This window comes from Tiliqua scincoides, chromosome 2, assembly GCF_035046505.1.
Source record: "Tiliqua scincoides isolate rTilSci1 chromosome 2, rTilSci1.hap2, whole genome shotgun sequence".
In the NCBI taxonomy this organism is placed as follows: Eukaryota; Metazoa; Chordata; class Lepidosauria; order Squamata; family Scincidae; genus Tiliqua; species Tiliqua scincoides.
Genome location: NC_089822.1, coordinates 64,454,630 through 64,481,496, shown reverse-complemented (window position 1 = coordinate 64,481,496; position 26,867 = coordinate 64,454,630). Strand labels below are relative to the sequence as shown.

General features: G+C 44.2%; 1 protein-coding gene across 1 annotated transcript in view; it reads left to right on the top strand.

Moving 5' to 3' along the window:
* Nucleotides 1-26,867, top strand: part of NTRK2 (neurotrophic receptor tyrosine kinase 2) — a 177,160-nt gene that overhangs the window by 135,316 nt on the left and 14,977 nt on the right. The window contains exons 9-10 of the mRNA XM_066614976.1: nt 9,943-10,115; nt 16,274-16,508. Of these exons, the coding sequence (XP_066471073.1) occupies nt 9,943-10,115; nt 16,274-16,508 (408 nt within the window). The remainder of the gene's footprint in view (nt 1-9,942; nt 10,116-16,273; nt 16,509-26,867) is intronic.

The window sequence follows — 26,867 nt, the reverse complement described above, 5'->3', positions numbered from 1 at the left end:
GACACGCCCTGGGGGGATGATGTGCTAAAATCACAGCATTAGGAGCTACCCTGTCATGCCATACACCATTGGATGTGGAACGTCCAGCGGAATGCAGTGCAAAAAACAGAATTGAAATAGCTCCTTTCCTTCAAACGTTATGGCCAAAAAACCGGAAAGAAAAAATGAATGGATCCCTATGGAAAGTGAAAGTGAGCCGTATCGCATGTTTACTCGAGAGTAGGTGTACTTGCCATAGTCTGTCGGAAAGGGCAGGCTGAGAGGAATCCAACAACGTCAGAATGGTCTTGATCCAATGAATGCAGCCCCCAAAAACACCCAAGAAGGACATCCCTCCCTCCTAGCTGCGAGTCTATTGAGCCCTATGGAAAGCAAAGCAGCCTCATGGTCATGTTTACTCGGGAGTAGGCAGATTGCCTTGGCTGGTGGTCAGGCCAGGCAAAGGGGAATGTGAGGACATGAGAATGGTCCTGATCTAATGGAGCTGGAGTGCAACAAATGCTCCAGAAGGCAGCCTCCCCCGCCACTAAAAAGGACAAAAAATAGGCTTAAACTGGTATGGGGAAAGTTTTCTATTTGGGTCTTTATTCTGATATGCTTGCAGTTGAGGAACTTTAAACTGGGCACTAGGGAGGGCTGGAAATCTCACTGATTCTTTTTGGGGGGTTATTATTGCAGGCAGACTACAGAGTAAGCTCCATTGACCACTATGGGACTTACTTCTGAGTAGACATGCATAGGCTTGAGCTCACAGGCTGCAATCCTACCCACACTTTCCTGAGAGTAAGCCCCATTGACCACTATGGGACTTCCTTCTGAGTAGACATGCATAGGCTTGAGCTCACAGGCTGCAATCCTACCCACACTTTCCTGAGAGTAAGCCCCATTGACCACTATGGGACTTCCTTCTGAGTAGACATGCATAGGCTTGAGCTCACAGGCTGCAATCCTACCCACACTTTCCTGAGAGTAAGCCCCATTGACAATTGTGGGACTTACTTCAGAGTAGACATGCATAAGATTGGGCTCACAAGCCGCAATCCTACCCACACTTTCCTGAGAGTAAGCCCCATTGACCACAATAGGACTTATTTCAAAGTAGATTCACTTGGTGGAACAGGACTGGCTCCCCCTTATTTAATTATTTCTTTTATTTTAATTTCATTACTTATAATTATTTATTTTAATTTGCTTGATGATGTCACTTCTGGCCATGGCAACACTTCCAATGGGTCCTGGACAGCTTGTCATTCTAAAAAGTGGGTCCAAGTGCTAAAAGTTTGAGAACGGCTACAATAAGGTGTTAGTAAGTTGACACAGGGTGTGTGTGTGAGAGAGACTCTACAAGTTTTCAAAATCACTAAAATCAGAGTTTGGAGGAATAATCCCATCATGTTATATATCAATCAATGCGTAATTTCATGCAGAATGCAATGAAACAAACCACATTGAAATATCTGTGTTCTATCAAAAGGTACAACCAAAAATCAGTGGGGCAGGGCAATGGTACATCACCATGCCCACCACCTGGGGCGTTGCCCCGCCCACTGCATGGGGTGATGTGCAGGCCTCCTGCACTGGGTGACGCAAATCCTAGTGACGCCGCTGCTGTCCCCCACTTCTGCATGTTCAGTGAAAGGCATGACAGAGCCCTACACTTGTATCTGTACATGTCCACAGCAGGTTCAGTACATTTAATCAGGCACCCTGACTTTTGCAGCCTTTCTTTCTTCCTGCTTATATTGATGGACCTCTGAGTTTGCAGGTATTTGCTTGCAGGACTCAGTTGGCATCTTTTGCTTAGTGTATGGAGGTTGGGAACAAGGCTAGCAGGCACAATCCCATTCTAACCTCTTCAAATGTTCAGTGACCACAGTTTGGAAATATAAGCAGAACTACAGTGGCTAGGTAAACCACTTTGTGAACTTGTGTTGAACAGTGGTATATAATAAGACTGGATGACATCTGACAAAACCTACCTAATCATGAAAGATCAAGCAAATTGAGCAGTTCCTAGTAACTATAGACCAATAACCCACCTAACAACAACATTTAAGTTGCTAACTGGGGTAATAGCTGATGCAGTCCAGCAGCATCTTGTAAAGAACTGGCTCTTCCCATCTGAGCAGAAAGGAATTTGCCCAAATACAAGGGGAACAAAAGACCAGCTATTAATTGATAAAATGATTCTGGAAAGCTGCAAAAACAGAAGAACAAATTTAAGTGCAGCTTGGATAAACTACAAAAAAAGCGTTTGACTCATTGCCACATGATTGGATACTGAAGTACCTAGAAATAACAAGCATCAGTAAAAATGTCCGACAATTTGTGCAAAGATCAATGGAAAAATGGAAGACGCATTTGATGCTGCTCAGTTGTGATAGGTTGGGTGTTGTTAACATCAGCAGAGGTATTTTTCAAGGTGACTCACTATCACCACTGTTATTTGTCATCTCGTTAATTCCTCTGCTAAACAAAACAGATTTGGGTTATCAAACATCCAAAACATTTTCCAAGCTCTCCCACCTCCTTTACATGGATGATCTAAAGCTATATGGAAAATCACCATCTGAAATAGAATAGCTGTTAAACACTATATCAAAAATATATAGCCGTGATATAGAAGTGGAGTTTAGATTGGACAAATGCGCAACCCTAACTATCAGTAGGAAAAAAGTGGTGAAGCCGAAGGGATTGAGATGCCATATGGAAACAACAACAAGTATTTGGAAGAAGAAGATCATTACAAGTATTTAGGCATTCTTCAGGCAGAAACTATTAAACATGCAGAAGTTAAAAGAAAGATAAGTAATGAATATATTAGGAGGGTGAAAAAGATCTTGAAATCCAAACTCAGTGCAGGAAACACAATTAGAGCAATGAACACAAGGGAACTTCCAGTCATAAGATACACAGCTGGTATAGTAGACTGAATCTAAGCTGAATTAGAAGTGCTAGACAGAAGACCAGGAAGATAATGACAAGAAATCATGCCCTACATCCACGCAGTGATGTTGATAGACTTTATTTACCGAGAAGCATAGGTGGGCAAGGGATGTTACAAGTACACCAAATTGTGCAAGAAGAGAAAAGGGCATTGCAAGAATATGTAAAGGATAGTGAAGAAGATGCATTGAAGCTGGCTTGGTGTGAAAACATGCTAAATACCGGGGACAGTGAAACAATAACAAAGCTGGCTTATAAGAAAGATCAAACGAATATCAGGAAAGAAAAATTGCGAAGAAAAGCACTCCATGGACAATACACAAAAGACATTGCAGGAAAGGCTGATAACAACAAAACTTGACACTGGCTAAGAACAGGTAGATTAAAGAAGGAGACAGAGGAATTAATTTTTGCCGCCCAAGACCAGGCACTAAGGACGAATGTATACAGAACCAAAATTGAGAAAACATCTACGAACAGCAAATGTAACTTGTGTAAAGATGCTGATGAATCTATGAACCACCGGGCCAGCTGCTGCAAGAAGATCATGCAGACTGACTACAAAGAAAGTTACAACAAAGTTGCAACAATAATTCAATGGAACATGTGTAAAAAGTATAAACTACCTGCAAGTAACAACTGGTGGAACCACAAAACTGAAAAAAGTGGTAGAGAATGAAGAAGTCAAAGTGTGCTGGGATTTTAGAATACAAACCGACAAACATCTGCCACACAACACACCAGACATAACCATCATCAACAAGAAGGATAAGAAAGTCTGGATAGTAGACACTGCAATACCTGGTGACAGTAGAATAGCAATTAAGAATTGGAGAAAATTGCCAAGTATAAAGACCTACAAACAGAAATTGAAAGACTGTGGCACACAAAAAAAATCCCAATAGTCATAGAGGCCTTGGGTGCTATCCCGAAACACCTGAAAAAGCACTTGTACACAATCGCGATGAGCACAAGCACCATCAGTCAATTTCCAAAGGCAGCCTTACTCAAAAAAGCACATATACTACAGTGATATTTGTAATGCAACAAAAAATAGCTGCCTATCCTAGCCCCTTGGGAAGGACTCGATAGGTGGATTTATACAAAATCTAGTCAAAAACATCATGACTGTGAGAAAGTTGGATAATAATAATAATAGGTATAAGAGTTGACATCAGACTTTGTAGTTTACACTTTAGCTCTCATTCAGAAAAATGGTTTTATTTTAACTGTGTACCAGGTAGATTGATAGAAAATTACAGTGTGCACACATACCCCAGAAGCCTCAGCAGCAACAACAACTAGGGAACATTTCACTTCACTTTCCCAGTAAATGCTTGAAATAGTCATTATTTCTGCAAAAAGGCTGCAGCTTTCCCAGTCTAAATGTGTGCTTTGTGACCATTTTGTGTCCATTTTGGAAGGATTTTAGGGAGAGAAAAAGCTAAGCAACTTGCCCCAGAAGGGAGCATCATCATCTCACTTAATGTTCAAGTATTGTCACAGTTCCTTTTCATTCACTGGATCTTTGACATGCCTCCTTGCTGGTTGCTGGGCAACCCAGAGCAGCATTGTGTATGCATGTTAGGAAATAGCTTCTATTGAGCCCTATGGGAAAGCTAAAACTCAAGATGCAGGGCTTTCCAGGGGGAGGGAGAGGGGGTGGCTAATATTCTCATCTTGCATCAATATATAACTTTAACAGTGAAAGTATTCACAAAATTATGGCTCTATGGTATATTAAAAGAATATCAACACACAAGCAGGCTCACTCACATCCACACACAAAATATACTCACACAAGCAAAGAGTGAGAATCCTACTTTGCTTGCTTGCACAACACACAACTTTATTTTTTCTTTCATTTTGTTTGGAAGTAATTTGATTTGTGTGTTGCCATTCTAGATCCAGTTTCTGGTACAGAAGGATTTAAATGATAACACAGTCTCAGTGCAAGCCCTCTAAAAGTAAGCAAATGGAGCGGTGTTATATAAGAGGCATTTTAGATGAGAGGGAAAACGCTACCCATTCCTATCAGCAAATCAGGGCAGGCCCTACTATGAAGCAGGGATAAAGGGGCAGCATCAGGTGGCAGATTCTGAGCAGGTTCCCAGGGACCATACAGGAAGCATTTACTCCCTGACGCATTTGGTGGGCCACTGTGAGATACAGGAAGCTGGACTAGATGGGCCTTTGGCCTGATCCAGCAGGGTTCTTCTTATTAGGTAGGAAGGCCTGCAGAGGAAGGCAGGGAAAATGGCACCACACAGTTTTCTCTCTTCTCTTTCTAACAGAAGATGAAAGAAGGGGCAGAGATTTGAAAGGTGCTGAGGGTGCAGTTTTAATAGGGAAAGAGAGAGAGAAATGGAAAGAGGATGCCACGATGCTCTGCTTCAGAGAGGAAAATGCCATCAGCAGGCACTGCTGATAACCTTCATTTCATCTCCACTTTGGAAGACTATTTGGTGCGAAAAAGATATTCTCATATTATTATTCTTTACTTCTTGCTACTTCTGTTTGGAAGTGCAACTGTAGAATCCACACCAGGTTTTTTTTTATGGTAGGAGGTCCTAGAGGGCAATAGGGTGGAGATTGAATCATTGTCTTCTGTACAATTGCATGTCAATTGAACTGATAATTCTGATCATAGTGTTCACTGCAAGATAACATGTTTTTAAAGCAAGCCTTTAGAAATAATCGCCCTTGAGGAGAGACAGGCAGCCCAATCCTAACTTGTACAGGAACAGACAGGCCAGTGGTCCTGCGCTGTATACAGCACAAGTTTGGGGCTATCTGAGGTTCAGTCCGAGGCAAGAGGAAACTTTTCCTCTTACCCCATGGAGAGCCACAGCAGCCCCAATGGGTCTACTTGAATCTGCGCCACCTAAAGAGGTGGTGCAAATCTGCCCAGGGCTGCCGGGAATAGGGCTAGGATCCGGCATAACTGCCGGATTCTGGCCCTGCCTCCCGCTCCCTATGTGCCTATCTGCCCCTGAAAATGCCAGCCGCCCGCATTCCCCCAGCCCCCAAACACCTTCCACCTTATTTCTGTCCTCCCCACACCCCCCAGACTAGGCCAACGCAAACTCATCTGACCCAGAATTTCCATCTGTGCAGGGAGCCCAGCGTATGTCTGTGCACTGGCCTATCTCCTTGAAAAGTGGCGCAAGTGCTTTACGGTACTTTCGCAGCACACTTTGGCTGGCACAAGGGACTTGTGTCCGCTGAAGAGGCGCTGAGGATTGAGCCCTAAAAGGGACAGAGGAAAGCAGTCTAATGAACAGTAGCATAGCAAGAGGGGGGTCACAGCACTAAGTTTTGCAGGCTTGTGAACACGCTGTGTAAGCACCCCCGTCCCCTTGGAGCCATTCCAGGCAGCTAGAGGAGATGCCTAAGCAAATACAATTTCAGGTAAGTTTTGCTTCTGTCAGACAAAGGTAGTGGCAGAAATCATCCAGGATGGGCACTGACCGAGGTCCTATGCCCATCAGAGATTCCACCTGGCTGGGCAACTCTGAGTCCTCAGTGTTGGTGACAGTGGTAGTGCCAGATATACTATCAGGAGGTGGGCAAGTGGCACCACGTGGGTCCCATGCAGTGTTTGCACCAGGATCCTCAGCAACCTGGTGCCAGCACTACTGACAAGTAGGTCAGAAGTTGAGTCTTCCCTGCTCCTTCAGCCTACACATTCAGTATGTGAATTGTCCAACTTGCCATAAAAAAGAATTCACATTCTGGCTCCTCCCCTCCCTTCTACTACTAGTTCATCAGTGGATACAATGAAAGAAAACACCCTGAGTTCCCCCAGTAACATGGGCAATAGCCAGGGTGCACATGCTCCATGAGCATGCATGTCTTTTACTGTATGGGGCTAGTTGGACATTGAAAATATTGTCCAGACTAGGTTGGGGCAGGAGTAAGGGGTAGGAGTAAGAGGCAGAAGAGAATAACAAGATTTGGATTAAAGTAGTTCCTGCTATCTGAGAACTAAATTGGTGACAAAAATCATTAGCAAGGGCACAGTCCTAGCCAATTTTCCAGCACTGACCTAGAAGCAATGCAGACCCAAGGTAAGGTAACAAACATGCTCTTACCTTGAGGAGGCCTCCTTGACTACCTCCCCACTGCAGGATGCAGTACACGCCACATTGGCATAGCTATGTCAGTGCAGGAAAGTTGGTTAGGATTGCTCCCTAAATATCACAAGATGTGCTAGTTGCCATCATTCTCAAGCCTCAATAACCTAACTGTGTTTGGAGACATTGCACATTTTGCTGCTTGAAAGATATTGTGTAGTTGCCACGGCAACAGCTCCATCATAGAAATCAGATGCTTTCTGGAGATTAAAAACACAAATTCTCCTTGCCATTTTGTCATGTTAAAAGTGTAGGATGGGGGGGGGGGATCTAGAGATTGTTCCAACAGCGCAGATTTCCCCCCTCAATTTTTCCTTCAAAGGAAGTTTTATGAGGTATGAGGTTTCAAAATACTCGGCCCTTTCTCGCACAACCAAATCCAGCACTACCATAAATTCAACTACATCCAGCATGCAGCTATGATTGCAACACAGCTATTGCTGGCAAATTAATTCCATTTTGCAATGCAGACTGTGCCTCAAGCCTTGGTATTTAGATGATCATTGGACAAGATTTCTGAGGCTGTTTGCCCAGGAATTTTAGGAGAAAGGCTATCATGCTATTCCAGTGTTATTCAAACTGTGCGGCGCAGCTCTTTAGAGAGGCACCAGGAACTCAAAAGGGAGGCGCGGGATGTCCTCTCGCAGCGATACAGTCATACCCCTGGGCAAAATACGAGCCTCTCTTCTGCCCGTCCTCTGCGCTTTTTTTTAAAGCAGAAGAAACGGGAGTTGCTCAGCTGCGAGAGTGGCTGCTGCCGCCCCGCCCTCTTCTCCCTCCACTCCAAGGCTGCCGCCTTCTAGGTTGTTTCCAAAGCTCTTCGACTCCAACCCCCCTCTGGCAAGTACCGCACATACTCAGCTTGCAGTCCTTAACCCTCACTGATCCTTGTCTGGTTGGCTCCTAGTTCCCAGCCTGGGATCGCTTCTCATCAAAGTGAAATCTCTCTTTTCAACCCCCTCCCTCTTCCACTCCCCCCTTTCCATCTCCAAACCTTCCGGCTTTCCTCCTCCTTCCCAAATAAAACGCTTCCTATTTTACCAGTCATCAGGACTCTCAAAGTTGCTTCCATGCAGTTGGCAAAGGGGAGGGGGGGAGAGAAGCACACACTTTACTTGACCAGGAGCAGAAAAAGGCTACTGTTTTTAAAGTGATTTATTAATCTTGTTGTTTGACTGAAGAGCAGAGGCTGTATTTTTAAAGTGTTGAATCTTGCTATTTGAAGGGAATACTTCTCAGCCATTGATAAAGTGATTGCCAGCCCAATCCTATCCACACTTTCCTGGGAGTAAGCCCCATTGACTCTAATGGGACTTACTTCTGAGTAGACATGCATAGGCTTGAGCTGTGCATCTCCTAGTATAGGAGACAAATCAGCTTCCTAACCAAACCCTTATCAGCTCTGATATATTTTCATGGTCTATTTTTGTTTTCCCCACCAGCTGCTGGAAAAATTTAATTTCATTAAATTAATAAAGGGTTCAATCCTATCCAAGAAGAATGGGAGAAATGACTAGTTGGATTGGGGTCCACAGGAGGGTGTGTGTGTGTAATGTTGGTCAGACTGGTTGTTCACAAAGTTCATTTGATAAAACAATTCTATTGGTATATTTACAAAGTTTAAAAAAATGAGTCCTCCTGGACCAGACAAAATCTACTTACTCCAGCATCCTGTCTCCAACAGGGATCAGCAGCTGATCATTTATAAAGCATGTATATTGCTGTGTATTAATAATATATTTTTAAGACCTGCATTTAATTAATGATATTATTAATATAATTAATATTAATATAGTTAATATATATTTAATATTATAATAATATTTTATTTAATATACTTAATATTTCTGGCCACTTCCTGTTTAATGATGTCACTTCCAGCCCTCAGGAACATGATGGGGAGTCATGGCCAACAGCCACGGGGTTCAAGGGAGCCACTGGCTAGAAAAGTTTGAGTACCACTGTGCTATTCAATTCCATTGTAACAACAGCAATAGGGAAGATAGAGAGAGAAAAAAGACAGATCCTGCAAGAAAATATTGCAATATACACATCTTCCTGAGAGTTTGTCCCAGTGGACTCAACAAGTCATAGTAAACATTTTTCTTAGTAAACATGTCCTGGATTACAATTTTAGGCAGGAATCTTCTTTATAGAATCTTTCACTCTCAGATCTTCCCTTTCTCTTTCTCTTTCTGTGTATATGTTTGTTTCCAATCTGTCCCCTCTTCTCTCTCTCTCTCTCTCTCTCTCTCTCTCTCTCTCTCTCTCACACACACACACACACACACACACACACACACACACACAGAGAGAGAGAGAACCAAAAGTTAAAATGAAAGTTATTTCCGTTCTCAAGGCTTCAGAAAGAGTGAGGTCTCTCTAGGAATCTTCCTTTTATGCTTTTCCTTTTATCCTTGGACTCCTCAGGAACAAAGCATTTTGGGGTTTTCTTGCTTCCTTTGCCTGGTTTCCCCCCCCCCCCTTAAGTCTGATGTCTACAAAACTCTGGAGCTCAGTGAGTACCCAGAAATCTTCATATGCTTTGTGTGTGGTCCCAAGTTGGCTACAATCCTATCAGCACATGGCATAGAGACTTAAGATTGAAAGGTATTTCCAGTATTTTCAGAAGAGATGTATTACTCTCTAGTGGAAGTCAACTCAGCACTATGTAGCAGAAGGTAAGAGGAAATTTAGGAGCACAGATGATCTCTGATGTCAGGAATTGAAGCAGACAGTGCCAAAGTGCAGAAATGTGAAGCTTCTTCCAAGTGCACGGTTCTTCACAAGATGAAACAGAGTTGCCAGGACTCTGATACCTTTTCATTTGGTCAAATTCTTTCTTCCCTTTCCTTTGTAGACGCTAAAAGATGCCAGTGATAATGCCCGCAAAGACTTCCACCGGGAGGCAGAACTGCTAACTAACTTACAGCATGAACACATTGTGAAGTTTTATGGAGTATGTGTGGAGGGTGATCCTCTCATCATGGTCTTTGAATACATGAAGCATGGGGATCTCAACAAATTCCTCAGGTAAATGGAAATTCTTTTCTGCTAATCTTGTGCAATAACAAACAATACAGCTCTGCCCAGTGGTGTAGCTAGAGAGGGTGCAAAGCACTAAGTTTTGCAGGTGCCTGGATGTGCTGTGCAAGCAACCTCTCTCCCTCCATCTCCCCATGTTCGCCATTCCAAGCATTGGGAGCAAAACAAAGGCCTCCATTTTGCTCCCATCACCCGGAATGGCTCCAAAGGGGAGGGGCCACTTGCATGATGCATTCAGGTGCCTGCAAGACTTAGTCCTTTGCACCCCTTCTAGCTACGCCACTGGCACTGTGTTTAGTAGTGGTTGTTATTATGAGTCACCTTGAGCAGGGGAAAGGTGGTTGAAAAATATATAAAATACATGAAATAAACAAATGTGAGTTGTTTTGACTCTGGCTGCATCAGATAATTCTTCTCCTATCCAGCTCATCACAGAAAGGGGAACAAGAAGCATCTCCCTCTTCACTCACCAGACACATCTGTCACACTGTTGAACTCTCCATACATCCATACCTGGATCTTGTACAACATCTGAATACAGCCTAGAAGCTTAAAATCCAATATGCCCAATCCAATCCCCAGTAAATATTCAGTAACTGACAGCATGATTTTGTCTGATACATGTTAGGTTTTACATGTGGATGTGCAGGGATGTCAGAAGTGGGGCAGATGTGTTGAGTGGGCAGAAATAGCAAGCTCACTTTCACTTCCCTCCACAAAATGGGCTAGATCAGGGGTGTCAAACTCATTTCATATAGAGGGCTGAAGTTAGCATTCAGGGCTCTGGTTGAGGGCCGGAAGTGATGTCATTAAGCAGCTAATGGCCAGAAATCAGACCATGTTCTCATATAGAAACACATTAACTGCAAATGACAGAAGAGAAAGTACACAAATCTGGATCATATTTCAAGATTTGGGAAAGCCTAATTTTCATGTGGGCTGACATTTCAGCTGCAACACCTCAGCAGCTGAGAACCTGAAGGCTGGATAAAAAGCTTCCAGGGGCCGCATCCAGCCCTCGGGCCTTATGTTTGACACCCCTGGGCTAGATCAAGGGTGAAGTATCATCCAGTTCTGACCAGTTCTGACATTTCAGCTGTAACACCTCAGCAGCAGAGAACCTGAGGGCTGGATAAAAAGTTTCTGGGGGCCGCATCCAGTCCCCAGGCCTTATGTTTGACATCCCTGGGCTAGATCAGGGGTGAAGCATCATGCAGTTCTGTACAGTTCTGTACTGCAAGCTAATGTGCAAGGCAGTTTTCTTGCCTCTAACGCAGACCACAAAACCTTGAGAATCACAACTTCTGTTTAGAAAAAGGACATGCATCAAACCTTTATCAGGCCAGTTTGGATGATGCTATCTGACCAACTATCCAATCACACTGAAAAGAGCATGCTTACACATGTCTCCCCTATTCTCATAGTTAACCGTTCCATCCCTATATTCTCACATGGAGAATGAAATGTCTGAACCTCCCCTACCTGCACAGTTTCAATACTTCTTTACAGACTGCATGGCTGGGAGCCTGGTCCTGTGGGTTCTATTGCTGGCTGAGTCTATTGTAACTCATTCTAAATGTCGCAAACATGCTGTAAAGCACATTTGCGGCACCAGGGATGAAAGAAGGAAAACTCATGCAAAAGATTGGTGTAATAGTTGATCTTGAGAAAGTAGCTGCTAATCATATGAATGTGACTACCTGAAACATATAATTGGATGTGGCCAATAATATTAATATAAAGGTGATGATGCACTGATGCAAAATAAATAACAGCAAATAAATTTGCTCCCTGGGGCATTTGGTGGGCCGCTGTGAGATACAGGAAGCTGGACTAGATGGGCCTATGGCCTGATCCAGTGGGGCTGTTCTTATGTTCTTATGTACAGTGCATTGATGCATAGTTCTCAAATCTCATGATCCAGTCTTGTACGAGAGAGATCATCTGTGAGCAAGTGGCATGGGCTGTGTGATTGGCACAAAAGTGTTGGTCTCATACCTCGAGATGTCCCACAGATGCAGAAGCTTATTTTCAGATTGAGTCCTCAGACCAGAAGGATGCTTACTTTTCAGATTTCCAAATACTGGCAAGTTTCTTCTTGTTCAAATTGGTCGCATTCTGCCAGAACCAAGCCAATAGCCCCGGGTGCATTTCTTTTTCCTTTTCTCCCACCAACCTGGTCCTAGAGCAGTGATTCTCAAACCATGGGTCGGGACCCACTAGGTGGGTCACGAGCCAATTTCAGGTGGATTCCCATTCATTTCAATATTTCATTTTTAATATATTAGACTTGGTGCTACCATGGTATGTGTATGCTGCCATTTGGGGAAATGTTACAGATCTGTATACTTAACAGGGTGCTTTGGATATGCTTTTAACAATGATAGTCAATGGGGCTTACTCCTCGGTAAGTGTGGATAGGATTGCTGCCAGGTTTGTTAAAATGTTTCCTGCTTGATGGTATCACTTCCAGGATAATGACATCACTTCTGGTGGGACCTGACAGATTGTGAGTGAGTCCCAGTGCTTGAGAAACACTGTTCTAGAGGACTCAAAATGACAAGGCTTTTCCAGATGGTCTGTGATCCGTGATGACTCACATTCACATCAGAGACTTCTTTAGTTAGCAAAATCCTTGATGGGTAATAGAACCCGAACCTCCTGTGTTTCCACATTGACTTACCCGAGTCTGTCATAGAGAGATAGAACCCAATCCTGTGCATGTCAGAAGTAAGTCCCATTATAGTCAATAGAATTTACTCCCAGGTAAGTGTGAATAGCATTGAGACTTTGGCTGCTTAAATCCTAATCACTGGTCTGCTGTGCTCCAAACTGCAAACCTTTGATTCCAAAAGGCATGTATCTTTCAAAGGAGAATATGCCTTATCTGAAGCTTGATTCTATGCATGCTTATTTGGAAGTCAATTCCATTATGTTCAGTAGGTCTTACTTCCAAGTAAAAGTGCACTGCAGTCTTGAAAAGGTATCTATTCTATTTATAGACAGATGCTGCTAATTGTGGATTCGTGAAAAGCCCAGCCTTCCACAACTGAATGCACACATTAAAAATTAATAGTAATTGCAGCCATTTAATCGTATTTATTTGTTCATTTTTCTGGTGCTGCACTGGATGTTGTGCTCCAGTTTGGAATGTTACATCAAGAGTACAGTTTTTGTTTTAATTGTTCATTATTCCTTTTATTTAGAACATGGAATTGCTGTGTAAAAAGCAGACAGTTTAACCTGTGCTTCAATCGAGCATTCCTCTGCCACTTGCCACAGTTTGGGATGCAGATGAAAGATTGCATTCAGGAGCAGATAGGAAGGAACATTTATTTCTTACCCTGCAGCGCCCCCCGAGGCCACCCAGAGAAAAAGAATTCTCAATAGCTTAAGCCCCCTGAAGTGTCTTTCAGTGCCTGCTTCCTGCAGTACAGTGTCAAATTGCAAGACAGGATCTGAAAGTCAGGAACATTTTGGGCTGAGGGGAAGATAAAATGAACAAGGACCACAGAATAAGTGCTGTAGCCACTGCTGCTGTGGTTTGTTCCACATGGAAGCTGCATAAAAATGAAAAAAGAAGAATCATTCCATTTTAGAATGTTTAGACTGAAATCATTTTCATAGTCGTTAGTCACAGATGAGTAGATACGAACAGTCTAACTGTGTACAGTGTGCAGTGACTCCTGCACTTGCAGCTTCACAATCTGAGACTTTGTGGGTATCACAGACTGACCCAATTGGTCACACCAGCACAGCCCGGTGGGTCAGGGTTGTTACCCTCTAGACAGCCACTTGCAGCTGCACAGTTGTGTAAAACTGTACATGGTACTGGCGTGTTTTCAGAACTTGTAAACAAAGGGTAGACTCTAAAGGAACCTGAGATAAACCAAGAGGCAGATCTCAGTGTGGTGTGTGCAGTCACATGAATCATAGAATTGGGTCTTCAGGGCCATCTAATCCAACCCCCTGCTTGAAGCAGGGTCATAGACCTCCAGAGAGGTCTATGCCTGAAGACCTCCAGTGAGGGAGAACCCACCACTTCTTTTGTTCATCAGTTCCATTGTTGATCTGCTCTTACCATTCATCGTCCTTCTTATTTACTGTTCTTCTGCCCTGAGTCAATTTCCACAGTTAAATAAAATGGCAACAACTTCATGCCACATGTCCCTATAAAACTTTGGGAGGCAATATGGGGCATTAATAACAAGTTTTTTATTTACAGTATTTCATTTACATCGTGCCTTGCCTCTATGGAGCCAAAGATGAACAGGGGTTGGCCACACTCATCAGAAGCCCCATTGAGCCAACCCTGGAAGCCCCAATAGTTGATGGCACTGGGCAGTATATGTAGAGTTCCCAAGGCAGCCTCCTATCAAGGCTCCCACAGTCAGCACGCCCAGCACCTGCATTCCCAGGTGACATCCCCAGCTAGCAGTTCAGGGAGAGGAAGGGTTAATGCCCCCTCATAAAGAAACACAAAAGCCTCTATAATGCCACCTAGTTTGTCCATCACATCTTTGAGGCTTTGTCAGATGGACCCTCATTTTTTAAAGAGACTGCAGGGGGAAGCAGTGAAGTGAGGGGTTGGAGACTTGGATCTGCTTTCTTCTAGTAATTGAGGAACTCTGTGTGTGACGGGGTTGAGGGAGGCAGCTTCAGACTCTGGGTGAAGGGTGCAGGAAGCTCACCCACATACCTGCCTTGTGGACTGCAACCCCAACCTCTACCTCCAGTTCCCATCCTGTGTAGATGGAGGAGGAAGAGAAAGCCTCCCTGTCCCTCTTTAGCCCCAAGAGTAGAAGGTAAGGCAACACAAAGCACTACACTCTCCCAAAGAAATGGGGGAAATGGATCTGAAAGTCCACCCATGGCAGCCCATCACCTCTCTCCTTCCAGATATCTTTTTTAAAAATTTCCATTGATTGAAAAGGGGGGAGGGGGAGACATTAGAAGGAGATTTCCACAAATTGTTCACCTCCCTATTCTCTTAGTGGGGGGGGGGAGTCTTCAGTTGGAGATGTTACCTGTTTTATCACCTTGCCCCTCAGAGGGGTCGTCATTTTGCTTGGCCTGGGCTGTGGTTGGAGAGGAACTGCCTGTGATCTCTACAGAGAACACAGGTCCAAAAACAGTTCTTTTTCATTCATTCACTCTTAAGCTTTCAGCTTGCACCTATTATTGGCACAAGATATTGGTGCTCACTTCATCTTTCTGATAGTGAACCTTCGGTTTCCAGTTTTGTCAGCCGGAAGGGCTTGATTTGATTTAGATTTGTTTTCCTGTTTGGTAATTAGAACTTGATTTGTGCAGTGATCATTCAGTTATTTATTACAATCAGCTAAAAATTAAGCAGCTGCCCCCAAACCCTGCAAGCGATCCCAGGTTGCAGAGGTCTGTAAAGCTGTCATTTTCATATTTATTGGCACAAGATATTGATGCTAACTTTAGTTTTGTGATAGTGAACCTTGACTTTCCTGTTTTGAAAAGAAGTGCTATTGGTTTTATCTGTCACTAAGTGGTTAGTTTCATATATTAATTGTGTATATTAAATTAAATACATATATTGCAAACACTTTATGATACGGAAATATAATTAATTGTGCAGCCCCTGGGTTCCATGTTGAGGTCCACATGCAGCCCTCGAGGTATAAAAAGTTGGACTAGTATGTCTTCTTCATGTCTAGAGACCTATTACTAAATCCAGACCTTGTTATTCTCATACTATTGCTCTGCATCATACAACTGACATTCTCTATCTGGCAAAGAACAGTGGATGCTGAAACTCTAATAAATAAATAAAGTGATCGTGGTATGCTAAGTGCACAGATCTTCAACTTCCACATAGATCTTTAATTACTTTTTAAGTGTGTGAGGGCCCAGTCCTATCCAACTTTCCAGTGCTGATGCGGCAATGTCAACATGGCAAGTACCGCATAGTGTAGTGGGGAAGGCAGTCACAGAGGCCTCCTCAGAGTAAGAGAATATCTGATCAGTCACCTCAGAACTAGATTGTGGCTACATCCGCACTGCGTGGTTAGATTGGATTGGGCCCTAACTCTCTTTTTCATGTCTTTTGAAGTCTTCCTTTAATTTACAAGAAATGTACAACTGAATGTGCTTGCGTTTTCACGTGCCTGATGCAGGGCGCATGGACCTGATGCAGTTTTGATGGCAGAAGGCAATCGTTTAGCAGAGCTAACCCAATCACAGATGCTGCATATTGCCCAGCAGATTGCAGCCGGCATGGTTTACTTGGCCTCACAGCACTTTGTGCACCGTGATCTTGCCACTCGGAATTGCCTAGTTGGTGAAAACCTACTGGTGAAGATTGGAGACTTTGGAATGTCAAGAGATGTGTACAGCACAGATTACTATAGGGTAAGAGACTTGTTTCCATCTTTGCAATGCAAAGATGCTCCTATTTTGATTTTGCAAAGTACGAAACGTTAAAGGGGCATGCAGAGTTTTCCTCACATATATAGTGAACAAAGGAGTGGGGAGGGAGGAGGACTGTGCCTGTTGACTATGCCCCCCAACAGTGATGTGCTTGTTGGCCACCACCATACTGGTGGCCATGGATTCAGTATTAGTGTGAAAGGGTCTCTACACATACACAGCTGTACATCTGAAGGCCTCCCCAAGGCAACTGGAAACCCAGATTGGGCAATCTTTCCCAACCTGTGGTCCATGGACCATGTGGTCAGCAAGGTGTCAGGAAAAAAATTATCACCTTTGATCACTTCCAGTGTCTTGCCAAGCAAGTGCTCATGCATGGACACTGAAATGTCAGCTGTAGTTGTCGGTGGTCTGTTCTCCACCCTCTCTGGTGGTCCATGAAGGAGCACTTGTTCAGCAAGATGCTCCTCCATGGGCCAAAAGAGAAAACAGACCACCTAAAGCCATAGCCAACACTTCCAGTGTTTCATCAAACGTTCTTCCATAGGCTACCAAATTCAACTGTATTTTTGTGTGCAGGGGGTAGGGGGGTGCATGTGGTCCATGATGATTCCAGTTTTTGCCTCAATGGTTCATGGGTTACTAAATGTCGGGAATCACTGGTCTAGGTGTTTGATTTCATGTAGGAACTATGTGTATGTACATGCATTCAGTATAAACATGGAGGGGGGGACAAGTGAATATGGCTTAGGAGGGTTGAATTTAACATATCAGTGTCCAGCATTTTAGGAAATATATCTGACAGGTATTCTAGTAGTTATTATATTTGACTTCCGCCTGGAAAACCAAGCTGAAACTCTCTTTGTCAAACTGTCAGCTTCAAATTTCCCTCTGTAAACTAACATATAATACAGATTCTTTGTTATGCACGTTGTGATTGTCATTGGTGTCTGGCCCCAGGGTTGAAACCTGTTGCCCTGGGGTCGTTGGGTACAATGGGGTCCACAAAGGTTTATCATTGGCCCCAAAGAGGGCTGCTTTCCCTTTCAGTTCCCAGGTAAAAAGGCCTCAGATGCACCTCGGGGAAAGGGGGTTTTGTCACCTCCTTCTCCCCAGTCTCAGCTCACAGGCCAGTTAGTGTCCTCACAAGCTGGCAACCTTGCTACTATTGCTCATCATCATTGGTTTGCTTGGGCTTTATATTGGGTACCAGCAGTTTCTCGGCCTGCTTCTTCTTCCCCTCCTGGGATAATAGGCCCTCCCCTGGACCCTGCCACCTTTCTCCCCATTGCCCATCCCACCTGTTTGCCATCCGTCCTGACCCGCCAGATCAGCGCCCGTCTTCCCTGCCTGGATAGCAGGAGAAGCTGTTTGCTCAGCTCCGGCTACCAGGTGACCAAGGTGGAAGGGGCCGGCTGCCCCAGTCAAATCTGGAAGTTTGGACAGCAGGCCCCACTGTGAAGCAGTCGCCTCAAGCATATTTCAGGGGCTGTCTGCCACCATGCCGCCCTGGCTGCTCATCTCTCTGCTGTGGTGAGCTGCAGTCATCTTTCCATGGTCAGCCTCCCCAGCTTGTCCCTCCCCACAGCCACTGGCCCAAGGAGGGACCACCTTTTCCCCTGACTCCACCAGTAAACTGGGTGCCCCTCTGGGACCTGGACAACTGGCATAATTTATTTCAAAAACTGAAACCATTTCTAATCATGGCTGATTGTTATGTGTGATACCCAGAAGTATTAGTCACAGAGTAAATTTCTCTGACTACTAAATGCTGAGAACAAACAGCAAAAAAAGCATAAATCATCTGTTTCCTTTACCTGTGAATTTCCCTGACTAGCCATTGTGTTGGACAGTATACAGACTTGCTGGGCCACTGCTCTTGCTCTGACTCATGGTAGTTCTTATATATATATATATATATATATATATATATATATATATATATATATATATATATATATATATATCCCCCTTATAAATAGCTTTCAAGGTTCTTCTGAGTGCTGAGAGCTATCAGTAGGCTCACTTGACCTGATTAATAAAAAGCCCTTTTTAAGGCATACTTATTGGTCAGTTTGATCTGTCACATTGATTTTATGATACTGGCTTAGTATGTATACAGCCACTGTATTCACCCTGAACTGAGAAAGACCACATCTTAATGGAGATGACGCTCCATTGAAGGAATGCACCATAGCAGACACTGGATAGTTCCTCCTTTTAAGTGGTTGCACACGGCTGGTATTTGCTGCCTTGTTTCAATCTCACAGAATGTCTACCTTCCTGTGATGACATAATTGTGTTCTTCTGCTTTTGTTTGAAATCCAAACTTAATTGTGAAACAGAGGTTAATGCTTATGGGCCAATTTGTTAAATGTACAAACGACTTAGCAAAAGATAGACATTTCTATGCAGACGGATTATTTATTGCTGTTTCCTTAAATGAGGCAAGTTGCTGTGGGTATTGTAATGCAACAAGTTGTGGCTAGCAGCATTTGGTTTCGATCAGACGTAAATGAAAGGTCATGTTCATCTGGGATTATGTGTGCAGGGTGTGTAACCATCCCTGTCAGCTCTTTTTTTAGGGGGTGATTCTATACCTATTTTGAGCAACATCTATGGTTTGTCAGGGACAGCTTCAGAAGTGAACAGTGACATATGGTTAGTGGCAAGTCAAAGGAAGTTACACATGAGGACAGTCATTCTTTTCATACAGCTGTTTTAATTAAGAAATGAGGACACTTTTATTTGGGTTTGCTTTGTCTGTTCTTCCTTCAGTGATCTAAACCTAGCAATTAGTAAACATCTGAACTCAATTTCTGTCACATGTTGTCTTCTGGAACTTTAGCTTTCTAAGCTAATCAGTTGACACAACTCAAAAATGACATCACATCCTATAACTGAACATGGAATTGGGAAGCTGGGTTGTGTGCAGCTGTATGATTTCTGGATGGAAAAGTACTGTCAGTTAGCCTTTGTTTACCCATGGTATTTCAACATGTCTCTGTCCATTGTTTCTAAAGCATGCGCATTCATTCATTCATTTCTATCCTGCCTTTCACTAGATAGTCCCAAGGAGGCTAATAAGAGACACTTAATATTAACACTGAAGTCTTGGGGACTGGAGCAGTGGTGAAAAGCACAAACAGGTGAAAAGCAGAATCCATTCTTTTTTAGTTTACAAATGCAGCTTCCAATGCTTTTTTTTGCCAAAACAGTTTGAATCACCATGTCATGTGCAAATCATTTTAGCCTTTTAGCCATTAGAACAGCAGTGAGAGGTTGTGAAAGAGCTGAACATGTGTTGAATGAATGACTTCCAGGTATAACTTGAAAGATCAGATCATCAAAAAAGGAACTGTCAGAAAGCGGGGGATACCTGTACCTCATATGTGTTGTTCAAGCAAACAGTAATAACAGGTCACAAATGGCTTCTAAAACAGTGGTTCTCAACTTTGCAGCACCAGGACCCACTTTTTAGAATGATAATTGGTTGGGACCCACCAGAAGTGATGCCATTAACCTGGAAGTGATGTCATGGCCAGAACTGACATCATCAATTTAGACTTCAAACCTAAGCCACAATCAGCCAAAAGTCCCATTACACAGCACACTTGTGCTATTATATTACATAGCTTAGAATTCAAAAATTCCAGCCCAGAAGTCAAAACAGAACACAGTCTTGAATCTTTCTCCAACCACACAACCCTTTCTCCTTTCTAGCTTTCCATCTTCCCACCTATTTAGGGTAAAACACCATGCCTCCCCCCCCCCGAGCCTGCCCTACCCAGCAGCTCTATAACCTGTGTTTTTAGCTCCGTATTTTCTATGGCAGGTGCTACGTGACTCACTTGAAATTGGTTGCAACCCACCTAGTGGATCCTGACCCATAGTTTGAGAAACGCTGCTCTAAAGTACGGGATCTGCCATTTTGACAATACAGGTTTGGTCAGCAATGGTCAGCAATGATCATTCTGAGGTGATTATACCTCAGTAGCTATGACCAAAAAGTGATATAAATAGGTATGACTTAAAGGCAAACATAATTAGGATCAAAGTTGATGACAGAATGTGAATAAGCTAGTAAAGACACGAGAACATACAGTGAGCACGTGTCTTTTCTTAAAACTATTTTATAATTGTGTAAACTGCCAGTAGTCCTTGTCTGATCTGTGCAACTCTGAGCTGAGTGCAGTAGAATTGAAAAGAGTGTGCTGGTTATAGATGTCTCCATAATCATCCTTATTAATATGTTAGAACCTGGCACTCCATGATGCCTGCGCTCGTTTGTTGAGAATATTAGTTTGCATCCGAGATGGTTGTCTGCAGTTTGCCTGTTTACAAGCAAAATAGGCCCAGCCTCTTGTGCTCTTTCAGATCATTAATGATATTCAGCACTGTGTCGGCACAGCTATTAAGAGATGCTGCAGGGACGACTGTGGAGAGAGATAACCTTTGAATAATTGGCATGTTGTCCTGCTGCATGGTATTCACTACACAGGCTTTGTTTGTTTGTTTGTCTGTGTTTAGAGGCTGCCTGGAATCATAGTGCAGATAGGATGGAAGAGGACTTTAATTAGGGGGTGGAGAAAGCCAACATGTGATGAAATAATAGTTGTTTAGCCAGGTCATTTCAGCCTCAAGACACAAAGGATCTTTAGGGGGTTTTCCCCTCTTGAGCTCTACCGAAGGTCAAACAGAAGGTGAAAGTGTTTGTCCCTTTCTCTGAAGAGCTCTTTTGACATTCGGCAAAATTGCTGCTTATTCATAGAAAACATCTTCTTCACCTTGGGTTGACATTTCACAGTGATTGGAGACCATAGCTGCTTCTGCTGGAAATATACCACTGCTCACAGTTTTATTTTCTTAAAACTTAGGGTTGCCTCCCTTTTCTTTTCAGTCCGGCATCCAAATTAGATAACTCATGAGCAGATTTCCTCATGGGGGGTTAGCAAGAGTGACTTTGCCCCACACTTGGTGCCTTTGCCCCAGATCAAAGTGGAGCAATTACACCTACCTCTTGGAGTTATTGCTCCTGTTTGGAGTTGTTTATGCATATGGCAACTACAAAAGACCACCTGCAGTAGTAACAGGTTGAAGATCTTTGAAGAAAAGAGCCTGCAAATTTCAGTTTGTTTTTTAGCAGCAAAACATGAAGGGGATTTCTGTAGTCCCAAGGTTGGACTGGGTCTGATAATGCCTAAAACTCTCTGTTAAATTTTGCACAGTTTATCCTTCTGCTACAATGGAAAGATTAACATTATACTTCTGAGGGTGACTACAAAGTCTTTCATCAGCATGAAAATTAAAGGTGACACTCTCTGATCTTTAACAGCATTGAAAATGGTTATTAATGATCCCAGGCACTTTGCTTTGGGCAGTCACAAACTGGGACTCATAAAAATGAGGTTTATGCTTTGTTCGAGATCTATTTATCATTCATACCTTCTGCTATTCAGCCTATCCTACATTAATCTGAACACCTGTTAGCAGCAATTTAGCAACTTCAAGCCTTCCCTGGTTTAACAGTTGCCCTGTTTTTTCTTCCGCTTCCAAAAATTGGTCTACTACAACAAATTTGCGATGAAAGTTTCTGATTTCCCCCTTTTCTAGGAGCAGGGGGAGCACATCCCCAATGGGCTGGAGGGCAAACACAAGTGAGCTGCCACGTGAAGCGCAGTCTGCCATTGTGCAGGAAGAGTTGCTGCCCAGTGGGAAGACCACTTCCAACTTCCCAATAGCAAAGGAATTCTTCTGACTGGAGAGAAGCAGATTGGAGATGGGGAGGTGCCAGGCTGGGGAAGGGGTCTTCTCACTTCTCTTCTTTATTAAGCGCATCCTCTAAGCCTTGTTAGTGTTCCCAGGCAAGGACTGGGCACCTAGAAGTGACCACATAGTTTGCTGAGTCTTCTTCCTGCCCCACTTATCTCATCTTGGGCTGTTTAAAGGTCCAGCACGTGCAGTTGAGAGGCCCGATGCGTTTGATGGTTTTCCATAAAACTATGGTGTTTCCTCCAAGCAATTAATAGAAGTATAAATATAATAATAGCTATTATTAGGCATTGTAGGCATATATAAGAAAGTCCAAGTGAGCATCTGTGTAGGTCATCTGTGATGGTACTGTACTCCTTGGCCATTGGAATCACTCGTTGCTGCATTAGTGCTGCCAGCAACCCAAAGGGTGTAAGCATGCAATCTGTCCTGTTTGTTTTCTTAAGATTGTTAATGCTGCTTATGTGTTATCAATAGAAGGAATTTGCTTTACCCATTTATGTGCTTATTGCTTCTGTACCCAAAAAGAAATATTGTCATCTTACAATACACCATGGAGCCGTGCACTGCATGGGAGGGGAGGGGAGCAATCAAGATGCCTGTGAGCAGCAAGGAAAAATATTTTTTCCCTTACTTCTCTTTAGGCCTCCTGTTGGCCTATCAGTCTCCTCCAGCCTATACCAGCTGTACAGCTGATGTAAATCTGAGGAAAGAAAAGGGGTTAGGATTTTGGCAGTGTCAGAATTCACCTCTCTCAGATCCACCCAACTGCCCTTTACTTCCCCACCCATGACATGTCCTCACCGCCAAGGCTGACACAGTTTGGGGTGCACAGTGGTGAGGCTCTGATGTTGCTAATGCTCTGTGGTGGCAGCTCAGGCTAGCTCAGCAGGAGTGCCCTCCTTGCACTGTTGCTGGGCATTTTTGTGACGGCGGGATACTTGTTGCATTGTCAGAAAACACCCATAGGACTTGACCGTTTGATTATCAGTAAAGGTGGGGCTTTATTCCTGGTGGTCCTCTGTGGGAGAAACAAGTTATGAAGATGAATCCATCCTACAAATGTTGAATCACACTATAACGATGTATTCTTGCTTACCATTAGGGTTGCAGATTGCAGCAAGGAAATAAAGGATGTAAATTATGCTCTTACATAGTCTGTCATCCATTTCTGTATCAATATTCAGGGAGATACATCTCAAGTATAGAGAGCAGTGTCTATTTCCAGTCTGGACATCATGACATTTACATAGCTCCTGCTGTAACTTCTGCCCACAGTACTTTCCCATCTTCTGGCTTAAGTGAACCGGCTGGGCTTGCTCACAGTCATTTGAATTGCCTACTTAGTGGAATTTCCATACACAGAATTCCCTCCTCCTTTTTAATTCAGGGAGCGGGAGGAGGAGCAGTGAAGCAAGTAAGTGGACAGAGATGGGCACCGCCTGTCAACCTGCTGCCTGAGGCAACTACATCAGTTGACCTCATGGGTGGGCTGGCCCTAGCTGGGGATTTCTAATCCTCAGGATGTTTCACAAAATCAGAAAGTCTTCATTGACTTTGATTGGATCGGTTCAAACTCCACCTGTCTTGCAAAGATCCATAGATATACCTGCAGTTGTCACAGGCAAATGCACATTAGCGTTACCATTGCGGGTGACCATGTGGTTGTTCTTTCTCTTCATATGACTTGTGACCAAAAGTTGGTCACCTTGCAGTTTGGATCAAATTCTCCTGCTAAAGTGTTGAGTTGTAACTCAGATGTACGACCTTGTAAAAAAATTTTCCCCACCTTGATTTGGATCAGCACATTCATGTGGTTCACCACATCCGTCTAGTCTTTCTGTTTATAGAGCCCTCTTTTGGTGAGAGTACACTCTGGGCAAAAGAAATAAATCAGCGTGACCAAATATGTCCCTATGCAAAGTTCATTTGGAATTCCAGCTGCATCTTGTAGTCAGGTGAATTCTTTGATTTGCTCCAGCAATATATATAGTGCTAATGTCTGCTACCCTGCAGTGGTGGACTCCCCAGCCTTGCACCCCAGGGCAAAGGTTCAAGACGGCACCCCCCCCCGCAGGATGCTGCCACCCCTCTGTGTGCAATTCCAACCCCCCTCCCCCACTCACCTGAGGCTCACAGAGCCTCACACGATCACAGGCTGCATTGAGGAAGCTTCCCAGAGGCTTTAAACTGTGCTTCTGTTTTTCTGGAAGCACAGTTTCCAACTTCAGAGCTTCCACGGGGTCCTAAAGGCTCACGCCTGGAGCATTTGCCCCATCGTCCATAATGGGAGTGTGGGGGTGTTTGGGTTCAGCAGGGTGGATCCCAGAGCATCCCTGGGGTGAGGCTTCAGATAGTAGCAGGGGGAGGGTGTTTGTGTCACCCTGGTCCTCCTCCCTGTTGTGGCTGTAGCTCTGGTCTTGGGCGAGGGTGGGGAGAACCACCACCTCCTGCCTTCCTCCAGCCAGCTCATCACTGGCCTTCTCCCTCTTTATAGGGCCAGCTCTGCCTTCCCTGTCCCCGCCTCTTCCTTCCAGGGAAATCCCCAGGCCCCGCCCAGCTCTATGGCCAGCATCCTCATTCCTCCTTCCCCAAACCTCTCAGCTTGTCCCTCAGGTGAGGGGTTGCCCAGCGCCTCCATCCAAGCCCCTGCCCTGGTTGCTCTGCTCTCCCCCTTTCGTCCCTGTTGGGGTCTGGGGTTGCCCCCCTTTCGTCCCTGTTGGGGTCTCGCAGAGCTGCATTTGATGGCAGCAGCCCTCCCCCACGGAGGCTTGGGGGCTCTCCTTCAGACCAGCTAGCCGGCTTGCCCTTCCAGGAGCATCCACTTGAGGTAAGTCAGGGCCCTGGTTGGATTGGGGGTCCCTGACAGGGAGGTCTGCCACTGCTACCCTGTGATTCAAATTATGCACAAGAATTTGTCTTCCTGATTCTACAGTTGACATAAAGATTGTACTATCCCACCTTTGCTTATTATTTGTTAAAACTTTTCACTCTCTTTAGCAGCAAGATAATAAATGTAACGTAATTTGCATCACAGGTCCTCTACATTTTTCTAAGTTGTTATTGCATACTGCACTCTTGGTGTGATGGGAAGCATAATTAGTACTAAAAGATGTAAGAGTCTCTAGTCGAGTAGCCTCAAGCAGTTACATGCATGAACCAATGGTCCATCTTCTTCAAGTAGTTTGCTAATGCAATTCTATACTAACATTTAGAACAGTATGATTAAATCATCCACAGGGTTTCCTCTGACCTTCAGTGATCTTTCTCAATTTATAGCCCAGTCCTAACCAAATCACCCCCTCACTGATGCAGCTCGCCACTGGAGTGCATGCTACATCCTACCAGGAGGGTGATCCCAGAGATCTCTGGTAACGTTTGTTCCCTTGCCTGGGAGTAAACTTATGCTGCCCAAATGGATCTACTTGTACCTAAGCCAGTGATGTTGTGGCACAAGCCTGAGTGGACCTGGGAAGGCAGATCGAGGCTGGGCAGGGGGATAGGATATCAGCAACACCAATATACCACTGCTGCCAATGCTTCCATCTTCCTGGTCTTGATCCACCACCCGGGTTTCTGCCCTGTCCTGCCCCCTCCCTATCTGAACTGCCTAGATAGGTGGTGAATGGCCGCTTGCTGCTTGCAACAGCAGCATGGCCACAATGAATGGCATGCTGCCTTTTGCAACAGCCGTAAAGCACATTGCACCCCCAGAATGTGAATTCCAGTGGCACAGCTAGCCAATATGATTGGGTCTTCAGTCTCAGAATTTGACCTTGATCACTAGAAATACACACAGAGAACCCATAAGGAGAAAATGATTTTGTTCCAATACTGCAGGTTCCATGTTTGCAGTTTTTTATTGGTTAGAGCTGCGGTTCTCAAACTCACAGGGAGTTTGAGGACCATAGTAAGTCCTTATAGAGGAGGGGGAAGGCGGCAGGGGCGGGGGGAAGACAGCAGCTTCCCTGGGGTGCAGAGAGCCCTGAGCAAACATCTGCAGGGCTCCCCAAAGCTCAAAAAGTGAAAGCGCAGCGATCACACCACACCTCTGCAAAACTGGGAGTGTGATCGCTGCACTTTCACTTTTGAAGATACGGGGAGCCCTGCAGACGCTTGCTCAGGGCTCCCCACACCCCAGGAAGGCCGCTGTAGGGACTGGTAAGTACAGGCCAGTCCCTGCAGCCTCCTTAGCGACATAATCCTGGGGATCGCGTCACTGCCTCCTCCCTACCCCTGCCCCTTAAGAGAAAAGAGGCCAGGACCCTTTGGTTGGGGCATCGCAACGCCCCAATTTGAAAAGCCCTGGGTTAGAGTCACATATTTTGTAAAATAATCATTAACCACCAAGATATTTTTTAGTATCTGAATTTATTTATTTAGCGGATGGCATATAATACATGGACTTATATATCAATTAGGCTAGATTAAATGTCAATGTCCAGTTCATGCAGCCATTCAAGGACAGAGTTACCTTCATTGAAAAAGTCAGACCATGGGCCAGTATACACCTTCAGTTTGCAGCCAGACACAATGTGGTATATGGTTTGGTGGGAGAATCCCTAATCA